The sequence below is a fragment of the Helicoverpa zea genome, chromosome 13 (assembly GCF_022581195.2).
Source record: "Helicoverpa zea isolate HzStark_Cry1AcR chromosome 13, ilHelZeax1.1, whole genome shotgun sequence".
In the NCBI taxonomy this organism is placed as follows: Eukaryota; Metazoa; Arthropoda; class Insecta; order Lepidoptera; family Noctuidae; genus Helicoverpa; species Helicoverpa zea.
Genome location: NC_061464.1, coordinates 8,991,390 through 9,015,469, shown reverse-complemented (window position 1 = coordinate 9,015,469; position 24,080 = coordinate 8,991,390). Strand labels below are relative to the sequence as shown.

The 24,080-nt window shown below is 37.9% G+C and overlaps 1 protein-coding gene across 1 annotated transcript in view; it reads right to left on the bottom strand.

Moving 5' to 3' along the window:
* The window catches only part of LOC124635552 (protein kibra), a 61,853-nt gene extending 39,061 nt beyond the window's left edge, over window positions 1-22,792 (bottom strand). The window contains exons 1-3 of the mRNA XM_047171464.1: window positions 22,320-22,792; window positions 10,645-10,754; window positions 4,207-4,301 (exon numbers count right to left, since the gene is read on the bottom strand). Of these exons, the coding sequence (XP_047027420.1) occupies window positions 4,207-4,301; window positions 10,645-10,754; window positions 22,320-22,447 (333 nt within the window). The 5' untranslated portion in view covers window positions 22,448-22,792. The remainder of the gene's footprint in view (window positions 1-4,206; window positions 4,302-10,644; window positions 10,755-22,319) is intronic.
* Between the last annotated feature and the right edge of the window lie 1,288 nt (window positions 22,793-24,080).

The window sequence follows — 24,080 nt, the reverse complement described above, 5'->3', positions numbered from 1 at the left end:
TACCTGATTCATGTTGTTTAACCTAACAGTGGAATGTTCCACAAAAGGCACTTAAGTATAAATTGAATTTTCAGATATAAGCGCTTTACTATGTCGTGCTACTTCTTATTTCGTGTGTCACTTGAAGTTTTCAAAACAAATCTTAGTTACCTACTTAACGTTTGAAGGGTTAAAGTATGCATACGTCTTCCGGCCACAGCCCAACTTACAACACCTACTGTTTACATATTTTAAGCATCATAACACGTGGGGATTACGTAAATGATGCTAGAATGCCATTTTCTTGGTATTATGACTAAACAAACGTGTTATGCGAGCTTTATAGCGAGATAGAATATCTACAACATATTTTATTGTATGAAAACATTGAGTCATCTTAAAAGCTCAAATGTCATCATTGCTAAGTAAATTGAGGATATTACAAAACCGAAAATTGAAGACCAAATTAATGTTAGTGAAAAGATGATAGATACAATTTAAGTTTTACATGTAGCCTCGAGTATGAATAAAGAAAGTGACCCAAATTAACCTTTACATTCCACATCACTCAAACGACATCAAACTTCCATTGGATACGAAACTATTCCATTTAGAAGACAGACACGAAAATAATGACACAGTACATTATAATCTTCATGCATTACACAGATCCACATCAATTTGCGCAAGTTGGGGTCTAAGGTCCCGGGTTGAGGTAATTGATCATTCTAATCATCTTATGTATCTTTTTGTTTACTTGCACCGGAGTTATCAATCAATTGACGTCAATTGGTAGGACTGAAGGTTATCACTGATGACTGCTGGTATTCTATCGTTTGTGACGTTAGTCGCATTCCTATTAGAAATTACTTTGCTGATTGATTGTTAGGTATTTTTGTACCACTTCGTTGGATAGAGCTTCTGATATTTTTTAAGTTGTAAAGAATTTCTTCAACGCTTTTTTGTTATTATAGGCCACACCCGGAAATTCTTCTCTTTGACTGTTTATACATAATTTTATAGCAAAAACAAAACATTCGGCACCTTTGAATCAAATTATCTACGTCGTTGCAAATTCCGAAATGTCTTGGACATAACTGCTTTAATATTTTGACAGTTGAGAGCAAACTAATTGGGGCTAAATATCAAGGTTCACTCGTTGAAATTGTGTTGATTTAAATATCATTTCCTTCATATTGCAAACCAAACTATTGTTAACAACTTGAATAAAATTCTGGTAAAGTCCTTTGCAATATAATTGCAACTTAATTGAGAAGCAAATTCCAATCTAAGCTCGGAGCAGTTAACCTAAATGGATCACAATTTATTTCGCCTTCCGAATCTGGTCAATTAAGTCAAAACAACAACGATGAGAAAAAAAACTTTGAATTCGAAACCGTTGAAACGATTAGCACAGCAATCACGATTCTGTTACAGAATGGAGATCTCAAAAACCTAATGCGAAGGTAAAATCACGTATGTTCTCGCTAAACGAATGCAGATTCGCCGTGATAACGGTATTCGGAGTGCGAATGTGGACGTGAGATGTTTGAAGTCCATAACCTAGTATTCGTAGGTAACAGGAAAGTATTCAAAAAAGCTGCTCATATGATTTTATCATTTTATCTGACTTCACGTAAAAACTGAGAAAGTTAAAGAAATTCTTAACCTTAAATAAAAGGTAAGGATCAAGATAACTTTATGTAAGTCCACACAATAATTTTGAAATTAATTCAAGCAGACCAAAGAATTTAAATGCAGTTGCAATGACACAGAATTTAAACTACATTATATGAATTAACCCTGATTACAGCAAGAATATTTTCGTCATAATCGCACTTACAATCAAGAAGTAAGGAAGTATTTAATAATTTTTAACCTTTGTTGTCATTACAATCGCGATAAATTTTGTGCTGGCAAAGCTATTGTACATTAGCCCTTTATTATTGCTATTCATATTTATATTGTGTTCTTAGATCAACAAACGGCTTTGACCTTAATATACCTACGTCAACTTGAGTGCTTCAAAAACTTTATATTTACTTTGAATATCGTATTAGGTAACGATCTTCAAGCATTCTATTGTAGTGCTGGCAGCTACTGAATTTTGTGTAATTAGCAATTATTTCGTAAATATTGCATCACAAATACACAAAAAGCTTTCCTCCGTCTATCTTTTAAAACATTAACTAAATGACAAGCATTTTGTCAGTTACTTTTCCTTTAATCTTAACGATGAGAAATTAAAACTGAAGAGCGTTCTCTTCCTGAGTGAACTTTGATCCATCAGTCTCGTCTCATTGCGTGCTCAATTCGAAACAATACCGCAACCACTTATCTCTTATCTCTGTATCAGGGCACGATCGCATTCCATCGTTATCTGTCGGAGAAGCCACTAAACGAGTGTTTAATGTGCCTTTGAGTACATTAATTATAGATAGCCGAGTTTCATTAAATTTCATCACATTTTTATTACTAGGTTAACCTATGCCAGTGATATTTGCTCGTTGCTGTATTTCTCCAGTTTTATGAGCTTAAATTAATGTCTCATCGCCATTAATTTCTGCTGCAAAAATATTATTATCGCTTCATTTTGCGTTTTCCAATGAATTAATGTTACTTGTGTGTGTAAGAGCTGCGTATATTATGTTATGCATTGATGTATGCCTCGCTACGGAGATAAGACTTCAACCTTTGACAATGGCAATATACATTGTATGTATTGTTAACTATTAACTTGCATAATAGACAGTAGACTGATATTATCACGTTTCCACTCTAGATAACTGTTTCAAACGAACACGGTGCTTGAATAATTTTATATTCATCAACGTCTCATTACAGGAAATACTCAAACAAGAGTGCCTTTGAATGGATTATAGAAAAACACCGTTTTACGTCAGCTAAGAGAAATTCACTGGGACTGAATCATGTTGCAATGAGCTATGTAACAACAGTTGGAAATGTTACAGTGGGTATAAATGAAAAGGGCCACGGCAATAGCAAATGACATTTAAATCCATGAACTTGATGGTCATGTACCGCTACAGAAAGTCCAAATGACACGCTGAATGAGGCTAATTCTGTTTTCTATTCCCACAGTTGTCGATATATTGTATTCAAGTGCAAACGGACTTGTCTTTAAGACCTATTACAATTTAGTGTATTCATTGTTTTTGACATCGCTACTTTTGCTTCACAAAATGATGGCACGTTAATTAAAAACCCAACAAAAAATCATATCGAAAGTTTCTTTGAACACACTGATCGTGAAGACCTAAGATAAAATCAAGAGCAAAAAACCGCCAACTACAAGCCATCTAGTACTAACGTCACAAGTTAATTGAGTTAAAATTAAATCCAATGACATTGCTCCACTGATAGGAACGAGCTAAAGCGTTTATCGATGGATGTCCGATAAGTAACAGCTGCACTCGATAGACTCTGAAGTCAAGTTGAAATTATCGACAACATTGCCTTCATATCAGCACATTAAAATGAAACTGATCGATTGATGAACCGAGATAATCCATTAATCGATGCAAAGTAAGTGCTTCGAGACATGAACGGCAAATTGTCGCAGGAAAATATACCCGCTGGTAATGTTAAATTAATAAGTGCCTTAAGATATGATTGAAGTTTTGAATTTGTAGAGGATGCTGTTTTGTAAGCTAATGACGATAGGTTTGTAGTTTCTTGTGGCCTCGTTGGTCTAGTTGTCGCAAGTGTGGCTGCTGAGCACGAGGTCTCGGGTTCGATTCCCGAGTCGGGCCGAAATCGCTTTGTGGGTTTTAGAAGACTCACAAAGCAGCCCGAAGCCTGGAAGTTGGTGATTGATTCACCCGTGCATCGGAGAGCACGTAAATGTCGGTCCTGCGCCTGATCTCTTTCCGGTCGTGTCGGATTGCCGTCCCATCGGGCTATGAGAGTGAAGGAATAGGGAGTGCACCTGTGTCTGCGCAAATGCTTGTGCACTATAATATGTCCTGCGCAGTTGGCTAATCTCCTTACATGAGAACAGCCGCCGTAGCCGATAATCGGCTAGGAGGACATCATCAGTTTCTTGTGGATTTAGAACGTTAGACGATGCACTACACGATTGACTGTCGACATTATAAATTCTAAACAGATCATTGATCAATCAATTTGTTTTTACGTATTATAGGATTTTATAGTAACGGGTACTTATAAAATAATTAATATTGATATATTATATTATGTACTAACCTCGAGAGCCTCCTGCGCTGTATGCAGGTACTCCCTCAGCATCGCTTCCTGAATGCTGAGCCATTCTAACCTCGGGTCTTCCAACTGCGTCACCTCTGTAACAATACGTATATCATCATTAGCTTTCTTTACTTTTTGTTTTACGTTAATAGTTATCAAGGTACTATTTGTTAGTAATTCATTTACGTCATTGTCACTGCTTAGTCAAATATGATTAGTTAACTACGTCATGTCACTTAGCACTGAGGTCAAGTCCTGAGCTTACCCAATATTGATTTTCTTACGCACTATCATAACTTCTAAAATTTCGACTTTTTGACCAGTGAGACTTCAAAAGATAATGGAATTTTAATAAATCCGTTTTCCGCGTACTCAATTACTTGAGACAAATAAGCAGCAACCGCAAGCCAATATGCGAGCCAGATTAAGGCTAAAGAATTACTCATCGTCAAACTATGCGATACGGTTGCCGATTACCAAGCGATTAATGACGAGACCGAAGTAGTGTTTGATAATGGTGGCATTCAATAAACACTGATAGCAATCGCTTTTACAGCCGATAGTGACATTTGGGACGGGGCTTGGCGTGATTATAATTCACGGTCGTTTATCTGAAAAACTGATTGTACGTGTACTGAAAGCGCTTTCTAATTCAGTCGGCAGTTAATTTCTTTTATATTCTTAGAAGAAAAAAGCAAGAAGAAGAACAACTTACAAAGATGTAGGTACTTAATCCTGTCTACAACAACATACAAAGAGATACAAAGTCCTAAATGACTAAAATACAGACGTCTCTCGTACTCGCCGTATCAAATGAAATGACCTACACTAAGCAAATGATCCACATTTAGTCATAAAGCACATAGCGACAGGAACCAATCATAGAGGCAGTCATCATCGGGGCAGCTGCATTCCGCCGTCATTCGTACACCGCGTGACATCCAAAGTACGCACGCGGCGATCTTTCAATTATTATTCTCAATTCTGAACCCGACAAGGCCGGAACGATTCTACCGACAGATTGTTACTCACTTTATATCAGATTAGAGAAACAATGCCGTCGAAATTGCTACGTAATTTGGCTACTGTTCGCGATGAAGGTAAAGTGATAGTGCTAATCAAATGGGTAACTTAAACCGGCAACTCATGGTTAATGATTATATCTGGGAGGATTAGAGTTAGGAATTTGGGACATGCCTAGTTTTATCAAAGGCTAAAACATTTTGAATATGATCTATCTTTAATACCTAGCTTGCTGTAAATAAAATTAATAGGATCGGTTACTATCATCAGTCGAGAAAAAACGCAGACGGTACGTGTCATGAAAACGGATTATTATTGAAGCCCACATTTCATAAAAGAAAAGGTGTAGACAAAGGATCCAAAGTCACGTCCTACTTAATTATTCATAGGAGTATATTCGAAAAACGATAATAAACAATATCAAAGTTAAATCAAACCCGAAGGACCATAAACAAGAAACGCACGTGACTCTGATTTCTTTGACGGTAAAAATTGACCACACACCATCAAAATTATTGATATTCAAAGACACGAAGTAGAACCATCTATAAACCCGTGTGACTCTCCAAAAACAAATGCAAATGAAATCGCAGCCATAGATGGTTCAAATTCAATCAGTTCAAATTGTCAAGATAATGTAGGTACTCGACTCTAATGATATCCTCTTGAATATTGCGTAGAGAATATTTGCAAAGAATTTGAATACGGAATACCTACTACTCAATTCCAATTAACCAAGAAAGCGAACTCAAAGTATCAAATGAAATTCTCAACACAGCGCGGTGTAAAATAAAAGCTGGTATGAAGCGTATAAATATTGCGGGCTTATGCAGAAAATAGGTATGGGGGAGATCGCATACCTTGATAAAGAACATGGATGCTGTAGACTAAATATGTAAAGTGGAGGAGGCATTAACAAAGTAACATATGCATATTTACACAAGTATGCAAACTACTAGGTTCAAAGACTTAAATACTAGAAGAATATTAAAATTAATTGCACCGCTCATTTTAAACAAGTTCCAACTTCATTATTGCTTGTCCTTTTCTATTCAGAACTGTGATACGATCGTTAATGAGTGTGTCAATGTTTTGTTGATCTTGTAAGATTATTTCATTGCCAATTTGTCTATGAATCGGCATGTTAATATTTATTTTATTTCTGCTATAAGTTCCATGCGATAATCTTGGCCGGGCCCGGTTATGGATGTTGCTTAAATGTCAATTATTTCTTATTCGCTGCGCTCTTTTATTTGCAATCAATGTTTTACTTACTGTAAATTAAAATTACTTTATAAACTTAATTTTTACTTCAAGCTTTTTAATTCCCAGTATTAACATTGTAAAGGCAAGATTATTTACTTGCTTTAATACGGTATGCGTGTAGAAAATAAACTCGAAGTTGAATTTAAATTTTCTCTTGCAAGTGGTAACATTCCTGTGAATTTATATTGACTCGTTTGCAGCATCCAGCAGGACCGACGCTAAATAAATTTGGTTGTAGAAATAAAGTAAGATCCTTAAACCTTTGTGTGGGATTAGAAATACATAATGTTAAAGCAACGGCATGTCCGAACCGAAAGTCCTGCACGTTGAAACTAAAGGTGACGTATTATTTGAATGAAAGCTATCAAGATCCCATCGGAATACGGGGAAACCTGAACTGGTGAACAAGTACCTATTTATGCATTAAACGCTGCAACATTTAATGCGAAAAATGCATAGCTAGAGGAGCTTTGATGTAGATTGTCTTTTATTTTCATTATTACGCTAACTACATTATTACGTTAGTGATGAATAATGTTATCCGCGAGGCATTCTTCAAGAAATGAGCTTTTAAATGATGGACGAAACATTTGTAACGTCCAGCATTTTCATAACTAATTTGACCGCATTATTTAACAGTTTTACTACGCCACTTCGAATGTGATTCGTTATTATAGCGACGTGCTTAACTACCAAAGAGATATAACTCTGTACGTGTTACTGTTTTATCTGGAATTTCTTTACGATCAACGTATATTATGAGTAGACTAAATAGTACTGTAAATTTCTTTGGATATTCAGCTTGATCGTTCAGGATCACCGCACTACTGATTAATCGACATAATCAACTGAAAGTAATTATAATGCGTAGACCGCTTCGTATATTTTACTTGGAATTGCTTTAATTACCATCATTAGCATTTTCATGGATGACCACGGATCTCGTTCCTCATTCTCCATAAATTTGCCATCACTAATTCAAGTTCGTTTTGTTTATTGAGCATACATAATTAAAGTTAGGACCAATAAACAAAAGTACTGTAATAAAGCAACTGAAACTGTAAATTGTAATAGAATCTTAAAATGAGTACCTAATAGAGGAATACTCGATAAAATACAACCAAATAAATAGTTTTAATTATCAATTAACATTGGGGAGAATTTATGCGATGGCGTTGGAGGCTATAGGTAAGCTATCGACGGATCTACACGCGTAAAACACCATAGGTACTATAAACGAGTTGCGAGTCATTTGCATTTCGTATTGAATATTGCAAATGGTCACTGTAGGGCTACTGTACTGGAATTTATGAATATACAAAGCGTTTTTGAGTTATTTTCGTACCAGATATGCTTGTTCTATTTTTGTTTTTTTGCTATAAAACGTACTTTTAATACCAGTTTATACACCGCAATGTTTAGACTATTCATTTGTGTTACGAGGAAAATATACAAATTACAATTAAGTATGAATTATATTTGCTTTGTTAGTAATAAAGCTGTGGAATTTCGCGGTAAGTGTGTTTACACATCATAACCATTTTCCGTTTATAATATAAAATAGCTGAAGAACTATCCAGAAGTAACTTTAAAACGAACATAATACAACAGTTAGGTTATTCGTTGCCCATAGCAACCCTACACAACACGACAGAATAGTAAATGTGACGCATAGCTGCGCCGACGCATGTAGCGAACAACTTATGAGAATAGCACCCCACTCCACGACACACTAAATAAACATACAATTTACTTGCAGCAAGTTTAAAGTAAATTAAAATATCTAAACTGTAATCAGTTTAAGTAATGACATAAGTTACGCACACAGAAAATGGTTATTTAAACTGAGAATAATTTAAAAAGCGCGCGGGACCGTTTATCTTCTGTGATAGGATCTAATGAAATGAACAGATAATGAAACCTATTTGAATCCTTTTGCATAATTTGTTCTGAATGCGTAAGTATAAATTAGCTTGAGACAAATATTCCAGCCGGGGTTACATTGCCTACAAATACTTTTAATGAGCACTGGGAATTTATTTGCTTGAATAAACATGTGTTTTACAGTCCACTGCATAGATGGCAGCGCACCTTTAATAAAACGCATTTTAAAATACATTTCTTGTAACGAATTAGGGAAAAATGATTTTTTACCAAATATTAATTCTTGCTCATACCTAGGTTTGAATCGTCTTTACCTGGTAAGGGTTTTTCTTTGTAGCAAAAGAATCATGACCGAATTAAGGATAGATAAATAAATATCAATAAAGATTGCACCTAGAATTTCAATTTAGGACTAACGTTCTCGAAGATGTGCAGAATGTCTAAGGTGTAAGAATAAAACGCTCTTAATTAATGAATAGCTACGTAAAGATAGTCACGCAGTCAAGAAAATTCGGAGAATTTTATCAGCAGTCACAAAATCTTATCATAATAAACACTGGTGATAAATTACATCGCATACTGTATTAAAACAATAATAACTGCATACCTATTAATTCATAATAACATTGATAACGCACTACGCACTTTCATAAAACTAACGTAGTAAATAATACTGACGTCTATGGAAAATCAGATGACATCATATTTAAGGTTTTTCAATCGAATGCAACGGCTTTCTACGTCGACTCGTAAATTCTAGACGCCATTACTGTAGAAAATTGCAGCGTGCAGGCAACTTCACAGAAATTAACACCGAAAAAACATAAAAACTAACAAGCTGCGATCAAAAGACGATCCGATCGGCCACAGTTGATGGGTGGTCTCGAAAAAAAAGTAAGAAAATGGCGGAAAAGTTCTACGGTTCTTATAAATAATGCATAAGAATGCGTGAGCGTCGTGCGAAAATGTACGCCGTGCGTTTGCGCGCACCGTTATCGGGTGTTCGCGGGTCGTCAGATATCGCGCGTTTTCCATCTTATAGCACAGTCATTATTGCCTTTTTACCTTTTATAGCGCTGTGTAGATAGGTAACTATATTGTCGTGTTGGAAGTTTTCGACGCTTGCCATAAACTTTGTTAGAAGTCATTTATAAAATGGATTTAAGTTGCTTCTTTAGGAATGATTTAGTGTTGTTCATGCGTTATCTTACTTGTTTGACATTGCCGAGCCTAGTTTTAGTGAGACACAATATTATGTTCAGTTTTGCAGTGTTCCCTATCTACGATAAAATTGCTTTGAATTTTCTCATAATTTTAGAGAATCTTGGCCACTAATTTTCAGGACACGGCCTGGGCATTTTGAATAGTTCATGGAGAATTTGTATGCTTATATTGTATAATAATATGTTATGGTAATGGCTTTTCATCTGTACTCCTTATTCAATATTCATTCTAGTCATTACGCATTATAGAAATGTATTAAAAATTCAAAACAACACGTTTATTTTATCTGCATGTGAGATTACACGGTAGCAAAGCAATATCTATGCAACGACTAATCAATTCAATACGACTCACGAAGATGCATTTGCGTAAATAAACGATACGTAAGCATTCCATTCATAACACGACTTATTTAGTGCTCCGCCATAGAATAATCTAAGGATTCACATAAAAACATATTATATCCGCGAGTCACGACTGAATCGACATGCATCCGAACGTACGCGCAACGCCATCTATTTTTCGTGGTGTGACGTTAAAACTCTTGCGCATTTCGATTTCAAATATCGAATTCAAGATGGTGGCCGCAACAGTCGCAACATTCTATAGGCTAGACATGAATCAACCTGTTCAATAATTCATAGGGAATAACTAAAGCACCGTGGTACTTCATAAGCCCCCCGCGAAGTACATTTTTCACCCGACATACTGAATAATCCAGGGGATAATAAATAAGAGTTAGCCTGTTGTAACTGGTACAAACAATTCATTGTGCTAAAATGAGTTATTGCATTGTTAATACAAGTCCACTATTTCGCTACTCAGTATGCTAAACTGGATAGACATAACTTAAACTTCTCGGACGGAAATCCGAGTGACCGGTTGCAAATTATTTTTTAAATTGTTTTAAGGTTCAGTTTCTCACATGTGATACGAAAATTGCTTGAAAATTCACATCATGTTTTACCATGGAATACTAAGAACAGATTCCTAATCTATTCCGTTGGAAAAACTGCCAAATAAACAACAGGTGTTACTCACGATTGACATGATTGATGTAATAGCGTCCGATCTGTGGATCGTAGGCCTCCTCCCATCCAAGTGGCAGCTCATTGCCAATGCAGTCCGCGAATGTCTGTGGCTTAGTATATCTGGAACAATAAACGTTTTTTGTTGAGTCTAGGAAGCGCTTGTATAATCCTAGAACCGAGGCTAGGAAATTCATTATATGGATAATGGGAATTGAGATGTTCATGACCGCTTGTTTGTAAAACAACAACGTATATAATTATACGATTTCCAGTTTCTGATTCTTCTAATTGAGTCTAATTGAGTATCGAAAAACTTTAAAGACAGTAAAACTCTAAGTTGCAAACATTAACCAAGCATAAAAGTAACTTTAAAACCTTATACACGTACGCTTCAGGAAAGTCGAGCAAATACATAACTAAAAAAGCTTCCCATAGAAGGACTTACATCAACAACCCAACATTCTTCCCACGAACAGGGGCGAGCCTATTACTGCGCTTCTATAACTATCATTAAGGCAAAATAATAATAAGCTCCAGTTATTATTTCGAATCTTTCGACTGGATAATTTCACCGCCATTCAGTAATGTGGACTGGTTGGAATGATTCCGTATTTATTCTGTGTGTAAACATGCAACTGGCCTCCTTTAAACCAACCAATTTTGTTTTAGACGTCTCTCAAAAATTCGACATCGATATCTTATGTCTTTAAAAGCTACCAGTTCGAAAATAGATTAATCACCAGACCGTTCAAATCGTTTAGCCTTCAATCAATTTAGAAGTTACGGGATCAAGAGGACGCGGTCAATATCATTGGATTTATACCAGTAGAAATAGCACCTCGTTAGTCAATCACATCATTCAAAATCGAATCAATTGGTAGGGTATTAATACATGATATAGGACGAAGAAATCGCTACCGATCTCTCAAAGCAATAACGTATTTTACATTAAAGATTTTCTGATTAAAAATGTAATGTTAGGAGCGCGATGGAATTATAGATAAAACTTAGGTAGTATCGAACAAAAAACAGGTGCAAGTTTCTAGATTCAAGTTGTGCCTAGGCGTGCAGATAATACAGGCAGGTTGTGGCATGAGAATAATTAATGATGGGCGATGCGGGTGCCGGGAGCTGGCGCGCGCTGGGCGTGGTGCACTGGCGCCGGCGACCTGCTCTACTGCTGCCACAATTTCGATCATGATTCACGTACAACCAGTTCACCAACAAAAAGCGGACACACTCGCATTTCCGATGGTGACGAAATCAACCGAACGCCGTCTCATACGCATCCCACTTAACGGTTTTCGTGACTTTTAATATGGCGTTTATACGGTAGTCGGTTATTAAATAAGATTCTTCGGTTAATTGGCCACGTTTATGTCCAGTTCGGTGTACGTGCAACTTTTGAAATCGACGTTTTCGATGTTCGCGTGATTCTGTTTTACCGTTTGCTGGTTGTTTTACAGTAAGCAATCAAGTAAAGGCTTTTTAATGAGTGCGTATAACTTCGTGTAAGGTTAAATTCACGTGCAATTATAATAAACACCTTACAGCTCAATTTAACAACTTGCAATCTCGCATAGATTCAAGTAATCTCTCAAGCATAATCCACTCAATAAAATATTTGTAAGAATTCATTTTATATTAATTGGATAACACGAATACAAAAAGATTAGTGAAGGGGTAAACCATTAAGGCCGCACATTCTTTATTTTTGTTATATCAATTTATTGAGACAAAGTCGAGAGGGGCAAATCTTCAATGGGAATTCGTTACTCCTTCCGCACAGCTACCGAATGCGGCGTCCATTTCAAAACACGATCACTCTTATCGAGGTGAGGGGATAGAGGGCGCGTGCGTGTGCGCATCCAATGCATCGGTGTGGGAGCAAGAGGGAGATACAAGAGTAGTAAAAGCGAGCGAGACAAATAGAGAAACAATGTTGCTGCGTTATGGGAGAACGGCAAAACCAGTCCTGTCAGCGGGACGTCAAGACGAGTCGAGTTCTCGGAAACGGTGACCCGTGTCACGGAATCCCTAGTCGCACACACAGACACACTTTCACACACACGCGCACGCGCCCACGTAAACGAAACACTGGCTCCAATCAAATACCTCTGTGACAGAATTATTGGTCTTTATTATAATATTAGGTAAACATTCAATCGTTTCTGCTTTGGTATAAAATATGTACATGCAATAAACTTTTCTTAGTTGTTGCAACTGGTTACCAAAACTTTATAAGCAAGTTCTTTACATACTCGAGTGTTGTAAAAAACTTATCAACGATAAATAAAAATATTTTGCGTTCAGTCTGTCGATAGAAGTGGGAATGTCAACGCAATATCAGTAGATAAGATTTTAACGCTGCATATCATGAAATGGAATTCCGAAAATGTCGGAAGTTTTGTCTGCAATACAATAGCCATTCACAAAGTGTAACTTAAAAACAAAACAATAGTTTGAAGTAGAGTGGTATTTAAACACAGCGCCATCTACCGACCCGATGTAGAATTTGGCTACCGGTCTTGCGCGCTAAGTTTGAACAGATGTCATTAAGTAGACAGGCTCCACCATGGATCCTCTAACGGTTCCTGATACAAGACCAAGAACTTTTTTTTGCACTTCTGACATCATAATTTTAAATCTAATTTGAAGTAACTTTTTCTTACTCTTCTATTAACTACTCTAGGCAATAAAATAAGATTGCCTAGTGATAAAAGAAATGATAAAAGAAATTTTGAAGATCCAGCACCAAACAAACAAATGCATAACAGTACCCATATTTCGAGTAAGAAAAAAGCATGTCCGACTCGCAATTATATAATTTGTTCTACTTTACCTCACTGTCCGTACAAGTTTTCTCATATAAAACAGTTCGCAGCAGAATTGAGTTCACACACAGCTGTATAGCGTAATCGATGCGAATAAATCCGCGAGTTATGCCGTGCGATATGCCAGTGCATCACAGTCTCATTGGAAAATAGCGCGGGAGAAGGCCAATGTACCGCCGTTCAGCAGCCGCAAATAGAAACATGAAGGTTGCTGCCCGCTTTGGACTATTTAGTTACAAGCCCCTGCAGATTTGAACGCCATTCCAGGTGTAAAGGCTCACACGATAAAGTTTTCTAAAATCCAAGTGCCTTTCCAAATCAATAAATCAGTAAAATGTCATCAATGTCGTACCATCACACCAAAGAATCAAAGAGGCTGACCGTAAATCTAAATGATTAGACCATTAGTCACGAGTTATCCACGTATCATTTCGAAAGTCCAATGACCAAATCCTGGATTACGACAAACTTGGAGTACGTCTGGTGGGAGGCGGTGCCATGCTGTCTCACACATATCGACCGACCGACAGACGAACACGCACACCTACTAATGCTCTATAAATATCGCCAGGGAAATATTTTAATCCGGATGGCCCGTTTAATGCACATTCCTTGTGCTTTGGAACAATCTCGATTTTTTTACTCCTTTACTCCATGAGGGCATTGCCCTACTTAGGTTTTAGTCTGTAAGATAATCTGTAATACGAAACTGTGTCAGTAGACACGGCTAAGGATAATAATGTTAGGTGAATAACCTGTTCCTTACAAAGCTATAAGTAAATTCTTTAGACGTGATGTCACACGTATCCTATGTGCTTATTTAAATAAAGCCTCATGTGTTGATGAAATATACTCACGGACAGGAAGATTATAAACCTTCCTATGGCCAAAATAGGAATCGTGTTAGGGGTCAACGTGATTTCCTCTCGCATTCCGTTTGACTGACACATTCGTTATAATCAAATTAAACACAACTTGCAATGAATTCGTCGAAGCATGCCGACCGGATGATCCAATACGTGAATATAAAATTTGTATCTGAACCGAACCATGCATTAAAGTAACCACACATATAAACATTGTTCGCATCTTGCGTCACGACCAATCACCAAAATCCAACAAATTGCTGCAGCAATCGCTCGAAAGTGGTAATTATGTATTGATGGTAAACGCAGGAGGCTAATGTGACTCTATGACGTCACGCGTTATTCGATCATTGACAAACGACATTCCAACGCTTAGTGTGAACTGTGTTGTTGAAACGCACGTCACGTCATTCCCACCAAGGTCTCATGCTCGTCTTGAGACTCAAGAATATACACATTAAATGCTCCGATCTGAATAATAAAGATCTCTTGACACTAACTGCCTTTAAAATCTCGAAATCCTTCTTCTTATTGTAATGAATTACGAGCTTCATTAGCAATGTTTCAAGTAATTTAAGTTGGAAGCATACATCTTCGAGGTTATTATTTCATTACTATTTTATCTACAATTTGAAATAATTTGAAGTTCAGTCAAAATAAACTCGCACATAGAACGTAATTTATACAATTCAATGTTGCATGCTGTCTGTAGAAGTGACGGACGGACGGACAGCGGGTTGCATAAACACTGAATATATAGGGTTTCCGTTTGAATCACGCCGCATACCAGCCGCCTTCGTCACGCCGGCAGGCGGCGCGTGCGACACAATATCATGAGTATCACGACTCCGCTCACAAACATTCGATAATACGATACCTAGTCTAAATAATGTCTATACAGAATGACGAATTGTCGGCCGCCCCGCTTATAATATCGCCGAGACTCAGGAATTTCTAATTGATATTGCATTGTGGTCACTCCCATTCTGTTGCTTGTTTGAGTAATAAGTACCTACAGTCTGATGAAGGAGATTAAATGCTATAAATCTCAGCACAAGTCAGACACGACGTTGTAAAAATTGTCGTAGTAAATCAGACGGTACTCTAATTCGCAGGAACAAAATTTTATGATGGTCGTAATTTATTATTGTATTTGTGTTATTTAAACGACGCATGCTAAATAATTAAGCGAATGTTATAAAAACTGCCCATTCATTAGACTGGCCGACCGGTTTAGATTTACATAGATAGAACATAAGAGTAGCTGTGTCTAGAATTGAGAGAACACACATACACCAATTTTAACGATATCTTTAGCATTCAAATCTTCTCATTATGCAAATATGCAATACCTAGTTACAGAATGTAGAAAAGCAATCACAAGCAGTTGGTCGTTGCAACTTCGAATACCGCCCTCGAAGTATGGCAGAAATGTTGCTAATGGCTTGTAACGATGTTTGCCGGCAACTTCACGACTGCACAAATGATACTTTCCCAGCGGTAGAAAGTCAAACATTAGGTAGGAATGGCACCAAAGCGGCTCCATTCACATATCGTTGTTATTAGAGCGGTGTCAAGACCGGAAAGTATGGATTAAACAGAGGCCAAACAAGCAGATATCAATGTGCGCGAACGCATCGCCAATGAATGGGAGGCGCCGGGCTTCTGCGAATGTTTGTTGAGGAACAAAATTCCTTGCTCCATTGTTTCGTAAATGATCGACCGCGCGGAATGGGGTCGGGGAAATATTTGCGATTTTTACAGCTACACACTGTTGCCAATTTCTTTGGTAATACTACAATGCTGCAGGAAAATGTATTCAGCACTATAAATGCATGAAGGCAAATAGAATCCATTACAAATGGAATTTCTGCGGAAATGCAGCATTTGATAGATGCTATAAAGTATTTTACTCTTGGAAGACTGATCCTTTTCTATCAGCGTGGGAACTGGCATCAAAAACTTTCTCGGGCAAGTGAATCTTTTAAAAATCAGTGTGCTGATGCATTAGTCGTATCAAAGAATACTCTGAGTAAGCACCAAACTGCTCGATTAATTGGGAACAAGTCAGAATTCGTCGACGCGAACCGACCACTATCACCTAATCGCCGTTAACTACAGGTGTTTTCGCATAGCACGCAGCTTACGATCATTTGCAAAATCACAAACCTAAATAGCTTAGTAGCGCTAAGGCACAAGGTACATATTAGAATGGTAATATTGTTTATTATAGTCTCTTGTCGCATATTTCGCCCACGCCCAAATGGCGGTTCGTCAACAATTTATTCAAAATCAAGGATTTGTGCCAGTTCGCCTCACTGTGCCTCTATTTATGGGCACCTAAAAATTATACCATTCACGGTTTTAGGATTTACGAAAGGTAAGTACACGATAAAAGCCACAATATGTAGTTAAGCAAATAAGTTTAAATAGGTACGTAAAACGAAAGCGAACCAATCTGCATAAGTTTGAGATCATTATATCAAGACCTTGATTTATATCCATCTAAATTATTGTAGTTGTAAAAACGGCTGTCGACTTTACATTCGCTTTGATATTGTAGTCTTTACAATTTCTGTATTATTATGAGAATTGTGTTCATACCTACCCACATGAAGTTGATCTTAACCTTATTAAGAATGTCGTTAATTACTTTTCCATGAAAATAACTTTCTTAAATTAATACGCCCGTAAATAACGATATTAATTTTTATTAGACGTTTTTAAGTCGAATAGCGGTAAAGTATCAGTTTAGTTCCATCATCTGATATATTAGGATTGTACGTTTAACGTGGACATTAAATCGTCCCAAACATTTATGGAGGAAATATTAAATAGTCAACATTCTTAAGCCAACCACGTCTGGGCGTCCTCCGATGGCTAATCAAACACTCTTATGCAAATCAAGCAAATAGTTATACAATTTTATGAGCGACGACTATCGTCAATTTATCACTCCCTATATGGTGGGACAAACACGCAGAAATTCCATCCGACCATTCCGAGACCCGCTATGTCGACACACCATATTTTGCAAGTTTATGCTAACTTCATGAAGTTATGGGGCGGGCCCACTATACAAATACATGTTAGACCAGCCGTTCCCAAATGGGGTTCCGCGGAACCCTGAGGTTCCGTGACAGGCCCTCAGGGGTTCCGTGGAAAATTCAAGATTTCCATATGGTAAATCGTTTCACTTTTGACAATATTAAATTATTATTCATTTTCAATTAAATTGTTTTAAATATTGCATTCCAAAATTCCATTTAGGCACCATGTAGGTGGGTACCACTCGGGAGTGTAAGTCTCGTACTTTCGCGACAAGTGGCGAGGTAAGGCCACGGTAGCAGATAATTTAATCCCGTTTTTTACAAATTGTGGATTAACTTAATACCTCCAGGTCTTCGGCGATCGGCAAAAGCAGGTAGCGAGTCGGCCAAAAATCACCGCATTTTTTGGGCTTATTTCATCGCCAGGAATATACGTTTTCATTCATTTGACAGAACGTGAAATGACACGGCATACGAGTATTTCCAGTGGCTATATTTACCATGAATCAAAGTGTGACATTATTTTCAATTTTTGCACCTCCGCGAATCCGAAAATTTCGCGCTCGCTTCGCTCGCGACGATGTTACGTGTGATGCTTTTGTGTTCGTTTAATTGCTCAAGTATCCAACACCGAAAACATTTCGCGCTCTTCCGTCGAGGTTTCCTTTGATGTTTATTCTTTATTCCTCTGGTTCAGAAAAAGCAATAGCGCTTTTTTCGCTAGCTGCTTAGGTATTCATTTGCATTTGCTTTTTTGAGTGGATATTGTACTTTTTGAGACCTTATTAATTTACAGTGGTTTTGTTTATTTTGTATAGGTACTTAAACTAAAAAAAAATCGCGCTCGCTTCGCTCGCGATACCGGCTACCGCTGAATGTCTTTCAATGCTAGCGGGTGCTTGGAACTTCTTCTTTTAGTTCAAAAAAATCGCGTTCGCTCGCCTCTCACCTGTACAAACCCAATCTATTTCTTTTTGCGTTTACTTTGTCACTTTGTCAGTAGTCAAACTGAAAACTATTCACATAATACACAAAGTCAAGGGCGGCTAAGTTGTTTTCTGGCCCGTGTGGCAGATAGCCATGCTACGCCTGAGTATAATGAATGTGTCTCTAACCATATAACCATTTGGTGCGCCAACACACGCCACGAGCCGTACCTAAGTGTATTTACGTCTTTAGTTTACTTCTTACTTAAGCTAAGGTTCCGCCGAAAAATCGTGAAACGAAAAGGGTTCCGAAGCCAAAAGAATTCGGGAACCGCTGTGTTAGACCATATAGAGTACCGAATGGCAGGACTAAATAAAAGGTGTCTGTAGTAAAGAAACAAAAAACTATAATAGATGTGCATAACAATGAAAAAGTCGTTACAAGTAGGTAAACAACTGCTTTATGACGGCATATAGATAAGAGAGGAATGCCAATTTTGATTAGAAACGAGAGCAGAACAGCTTTTATCGCATACTCACATAGATAACTTTTAAACATGCGTGATTTTAAACACATTTTATAATGACTATCTAAGCGGATTGCAATTCAAAACATGCTACTCTACTTAATAGGAGTCAATGATTGCATATCCATAACAAGAAATAATTTCCTGTGAAATTTTTGCCAGGCCAGGTGTTCATTAATGAATTCTATTGAGAACCAAGTCTGCAGCTTCTCCATTGGTTTATCACGAAGAGATTCTAGATAAAACAAGCAATCGTTTTAAAAGTTCTTGGATGGAATCAAAATAAATCTTGCAGTGCAGCCGGTGTCGGCAGCGGCGGCGGTGTCGACGCGCGTCTGGGTGTATAAAATCGCCAAGGACATATTTATCTGAGAGGAATGCGTAGAATAAACAATGTTGTACGCTATTTCGCGTCCGTTCGCCGCCACGCGCCGCACCCTGCAGCACACACTTCAACAAATGTTTTGTAAATCTTCTTTGCACAACCAATAGATTTTTTTACGTAGCTTCTACTAAAGACTAAGTAATTTGAATAGCTCTCAAAGTGAACGAGTGAACCCATTTAAAACGCAGTCGATTAAAAGACAAGAAACGTTGTAAAATGCCCAGCCCCTTTAAAGTTACGCATGAGGGAGCTCAGAACTTGTGCAGTGCGTGGGAAGCACATACTTGGGTTACACAATCTTGTGAAGATACCTTCGTTAAACACGATTGATTTTATGCTAGTTGTTGGAAAAAAAACTATTTGAGAAGTTTGCTGTGGCAGTAACACCTGATGCTATAGTAGTAAATGAATAGTAGCGTTTCTTCAACACAGTGTAGCGTATAAGGAACAATTACATTATAAAATTAGCCATCACGCCACAAGCTACTCGACCGCAGACATGCAGATCGCATTGAAACATTCCAACGCGAGCATCCTTGTATTTCCCACATACAATTTGCCCGCACCTAGGCAAGTACGCATAGACACCTAACGCAGATTTCACTCGCAACATAGAATTATGCATTAACGATCAACTGAACGCAACACTCTGGTATGCAATAGAACAATGTACCGGCTTAGTGAAACTGCATTCAACCGATACAATTAAAGTAATAAACACCGGCAAACACAGGTATGAGTTCCCATTCGCTTGTTAATCGACGATATCATTGTCTTCAGCGCTTCCTTGCTTAAAGACACAAAGAATCGTTTTTCCTATGCTCACAATGCGTAGCTGTCGAACACTACTATGTAGTTAATGTTTTTTTCTATAACTATATACCTACCTACGTCACTCATCTAGTTACGTATCACACTTGTTTTTGAGATCTGCGAAAACCGCAAAATGCTCATTCGCACGCAACGTCTCGTTACAGAAGCATTTGAGAAGCCACTTATTACCGTAAATGTATAGTTTCAGCTACCAATGACACCATAAAGATCTTTATCTTGTTAATACAGCCATATATATCTAAATTCAAGGGCAAATATTTAGTTATAAACGGCGATCTCTCAGATCAAAATGAGACCATTACATCTGCATGTAAAAACCTGGTCTACTAAACTGTCAACATTCTTAGGGTAGGTAAATAATTGCATTCTGCCAAAGGCTGTGACGTGAAGGCACATTTTTCATAGTATAACGTTTAGGTTCCGTATAAGGTTAATAGCGTCGTATGCGCCCGAGACGTGGCCGGGTTATTTTTAGCATTAATAAATTGGCTTAGTGGCTCGGTTTATTGTGTGCGCGTTTCGCACAAGTAGATGTCGACGTTAGAGTGACATCCGCGGTACCTCCGCTCCACACACCAAATTCTAGGTCAATTTTGCCTGCCGTTGCTCTTTTACTATTCACTTACTTCTTTCAAAACAATGCTCTAAGATTTTTGCGATAGTAGCTACTCTTTGACCTCAATCAACACCATTAGTTCCCAGTAGCCAAATTCACTTACAATTGGAAGTTTTCCATTATCACTTTTTAGCTCACCGAGGGTTATCAAGCGAACCTGATAACGTAGGATCGTAAACAGAAAACTAACATCGTAGTGTTTTGGTGGGCTAAGTTGGTAACCACGACTAAAATATCATACTGTAAAGTCGACTGTATGGAATGCAGTTTGCCAAAAGGTTCAATAAAAATACCACTTTATGTTTCCTGTGTCAGCGGCGAATTTTATTGTGGTGTCAATGTACCGGGACCAGATTCTCATATGCCTTCTTGAGCTTGAGTCAATTTAATCCACATTCGTATTTTTATGCAATATATGCTCAATACTTTAGCCACTATTTTTAATACATTTGTGTCTCTACAAGTCTGAAATGAAACAGTTACTCAAAGGTTCAATCAAAATCGCAGGCTGCTTTGAATACCCATTTGCCACTTCGCTACTGAAGAGCATTTGCAGTTACAACTGCATTTTGTGTTATAAATATTAATTGACAATCTAGTTTTTCACAAAACAAAACTACACGGATTTATTAGCCCGTTATACAACGCCATTAGAAACTAACAGTTACTCAGTTAGGTTTTTAGGATGTCTCATTTTCGTAATGGAACAGGCATCGCTACCGCTAATTGTTACGCCGTTTAGCATCACCAAAGTGATAATTGACCGGTTTTAACTGTAACCATGCATTTTCAAGTGCAGGTGTACTGTTTTTAAGGTTAACTTTTAAAACAATGGTGCAGGTGTCAGTTTAACTATGGTAAATAGATACGGCTAGAGACATGATCGGTATTTAATAGGGATGTGTTGTGCAGCACCTGCAGCTTGCTGAGGTGGTGAAGGGGGGTGTGGGGCGGCGGGGGAGGGGGAGTGCGCCGCTTTAGAAAGGCGCGACCATCGCCGCAGGCCCGGGCCGCATTCTACGGCCTGTCATTCACACCGCGCAACTTGCCTATGCATTGCATTCCATCTCCCACCGCGTTCTCCACGCATCGGCACCATACACACACGCGCACCTTACGAAACCACCGACCGCACCACCATCTAGACAACATGCCACATTCATTCTTAACACATAAACGCTTCATCGAATTATTTCTGCGCCAGTTCAGCCACTAACATTGCTATGAACCAGTTCCGTGGCCTCATTAGTCGCGTACCGACTGCTCCGTTCACCAAATACAAGCCCATACGAAAACAAGACCACAGTACACATTCCAAAGGATAACAAATGATAACCATAATTTGTGTTTAGCTCATTTGTTGTCACTAAATAGTGGAATGTCGTGTGAAATCGAGGTTGACGCGCATTCTTACCACTAGAGAGCAGCAGCGTCGCGGCGACGGAACAGTTTGTTTTTCACGATTTATTCTATTTTAAAGTTGCGTTTAACACTTGTAACTTCAACACAATTGATAATATCACGTGCACTCCCGATATTTACGTCCACAACACTCAAACTCAATCAGAAAACGTTAGAAATCGCATTGGAATGTAAAATTTTGACATGGGGCTCTTACGGGTTAACACTTCTCTTTGGAAAACTTACCTGTCTCGCGGGTCGATCCACGTCGTTTTTCTACTGTTGTGATCGATGAAATACAGTTTTCCGTCAAAGTCCCTCGCATAATCCCATCCGTCGGGCAAGGGTATCTCACCGTTTCGTCTCCTTGGCATATTTCACTGATTAAATCCATTCAAACGAGTAACGAAGCACACTCGCGAACTAGCTACACGGCCATGTTGAATACCTCATTACGAGGTGTGACGTCACGCGGGATCGGCCAATAGCGGCGAAGGGCCCCCACGATGGAATGCGGCGCGTACGCGAGCGCGAACACACGAAGCGGTTCCGTACGTCACTTGAGCGATAGCAACGATACACGCGACCGCACCACGCGACCCCGCGTCGCCGACTAAACCCCGCCGACTCGCAGCCACGTTATCACCGCACATGATAATATTCACTACCAGCACCTACTGTCTAAATGCATTCCTCGACCATCTAATGTTTACATTACATGGTCTACTAGTGCCGACTGACTGATGCTATGTACGGAGCGGAGACTGAAACGAACTGGCAATGTAAGCAAAAAGTAGGTAGGTACATACCCATTCAATCTATTTACGATTCCGCTGTATAAATATGTATAGACGGCAGTGTATACGTATAGATCGCATTCCTCAGCGTATGTATGTATATACGGACACATACAAATTACTGATATGTACCTATGTAAGTAGGTATGTTTATCTGTCGCTACAATATTATTGTTGCCATATTAATACAACTTACTGTGTTGTGTTGTGTTATGATTATCGTGTAGTTTTAAATGACCTACTAATTTATAACTGACATAAAAAACAAGGTTAGCAGATTCTTTCGACGGAAATGATCTTTAAGTACGTACCTATCTGTAGCTTTATATTTTTCTTTTCTTGTATCTCAACTGCTAAAGTAAAACAATAAGAGTTAATTTTAAGATCTCCATCCATTGTTTTACAAACAACCTTAATGAGTTAATCTTCAAGCAAATACAAAGAGCGTTTGTCCAAAATTACAAGAATTCTGTTATCAGTATTTACAAAAATATTTGCCTTTGTTTATTTTTCACAAATTACTCAAGTGTGCACGTTCAGATTTACATATTAGTTAAGCCAATCGATTAATTTTATTAAACGATCAAAATCGTGAAGGAATGAATAATCATAAAACTGATCAATTTTGTTGCTGTTACCGCCCGCTTCAATTAGTTTGGACTATATAGTTATAAAATATTTTGGAACTATCACGTATAGTCACAAAGAAATATAGTCATAATTAAGTTTATCCCACCATGACCTTAGTCAATACTTAATAATATGGAAGTACATAAGTAGTTAAATAGAAAAAATCTAGAAATAATTAGGTAGATTCTTCAATACAGGTACATAGTTTAACGTAGTGTTTTCCCTTACAATACGTAGTTACAGATTTTGACTTAGCTTCTAAATATACGGTTACGTTATCCATTAATGACTTACGAATTTTCCTTACAGTGTTTATTATTTTAATCTGTTTTATTTCTCTAACTAAGGAAGACCCTCTTTTCTATGTAGAATCGAAACATAGTTATTTGATGAACTTACTTTGGCAGTCCTCACGGATAATCAGAGGCCTGAAAGTCTAACAACTAATCTTACGAAAGTGTATTGGGTTGCCCGGGTAACTGGGTTGAGGAAGTCAGATAAACAGTCGCTCCTAGTAAAACACTGATACTCAGGTGTATCCGTTGAGACTGGAAGCCGACCCCAACATAGTTGGGAATGG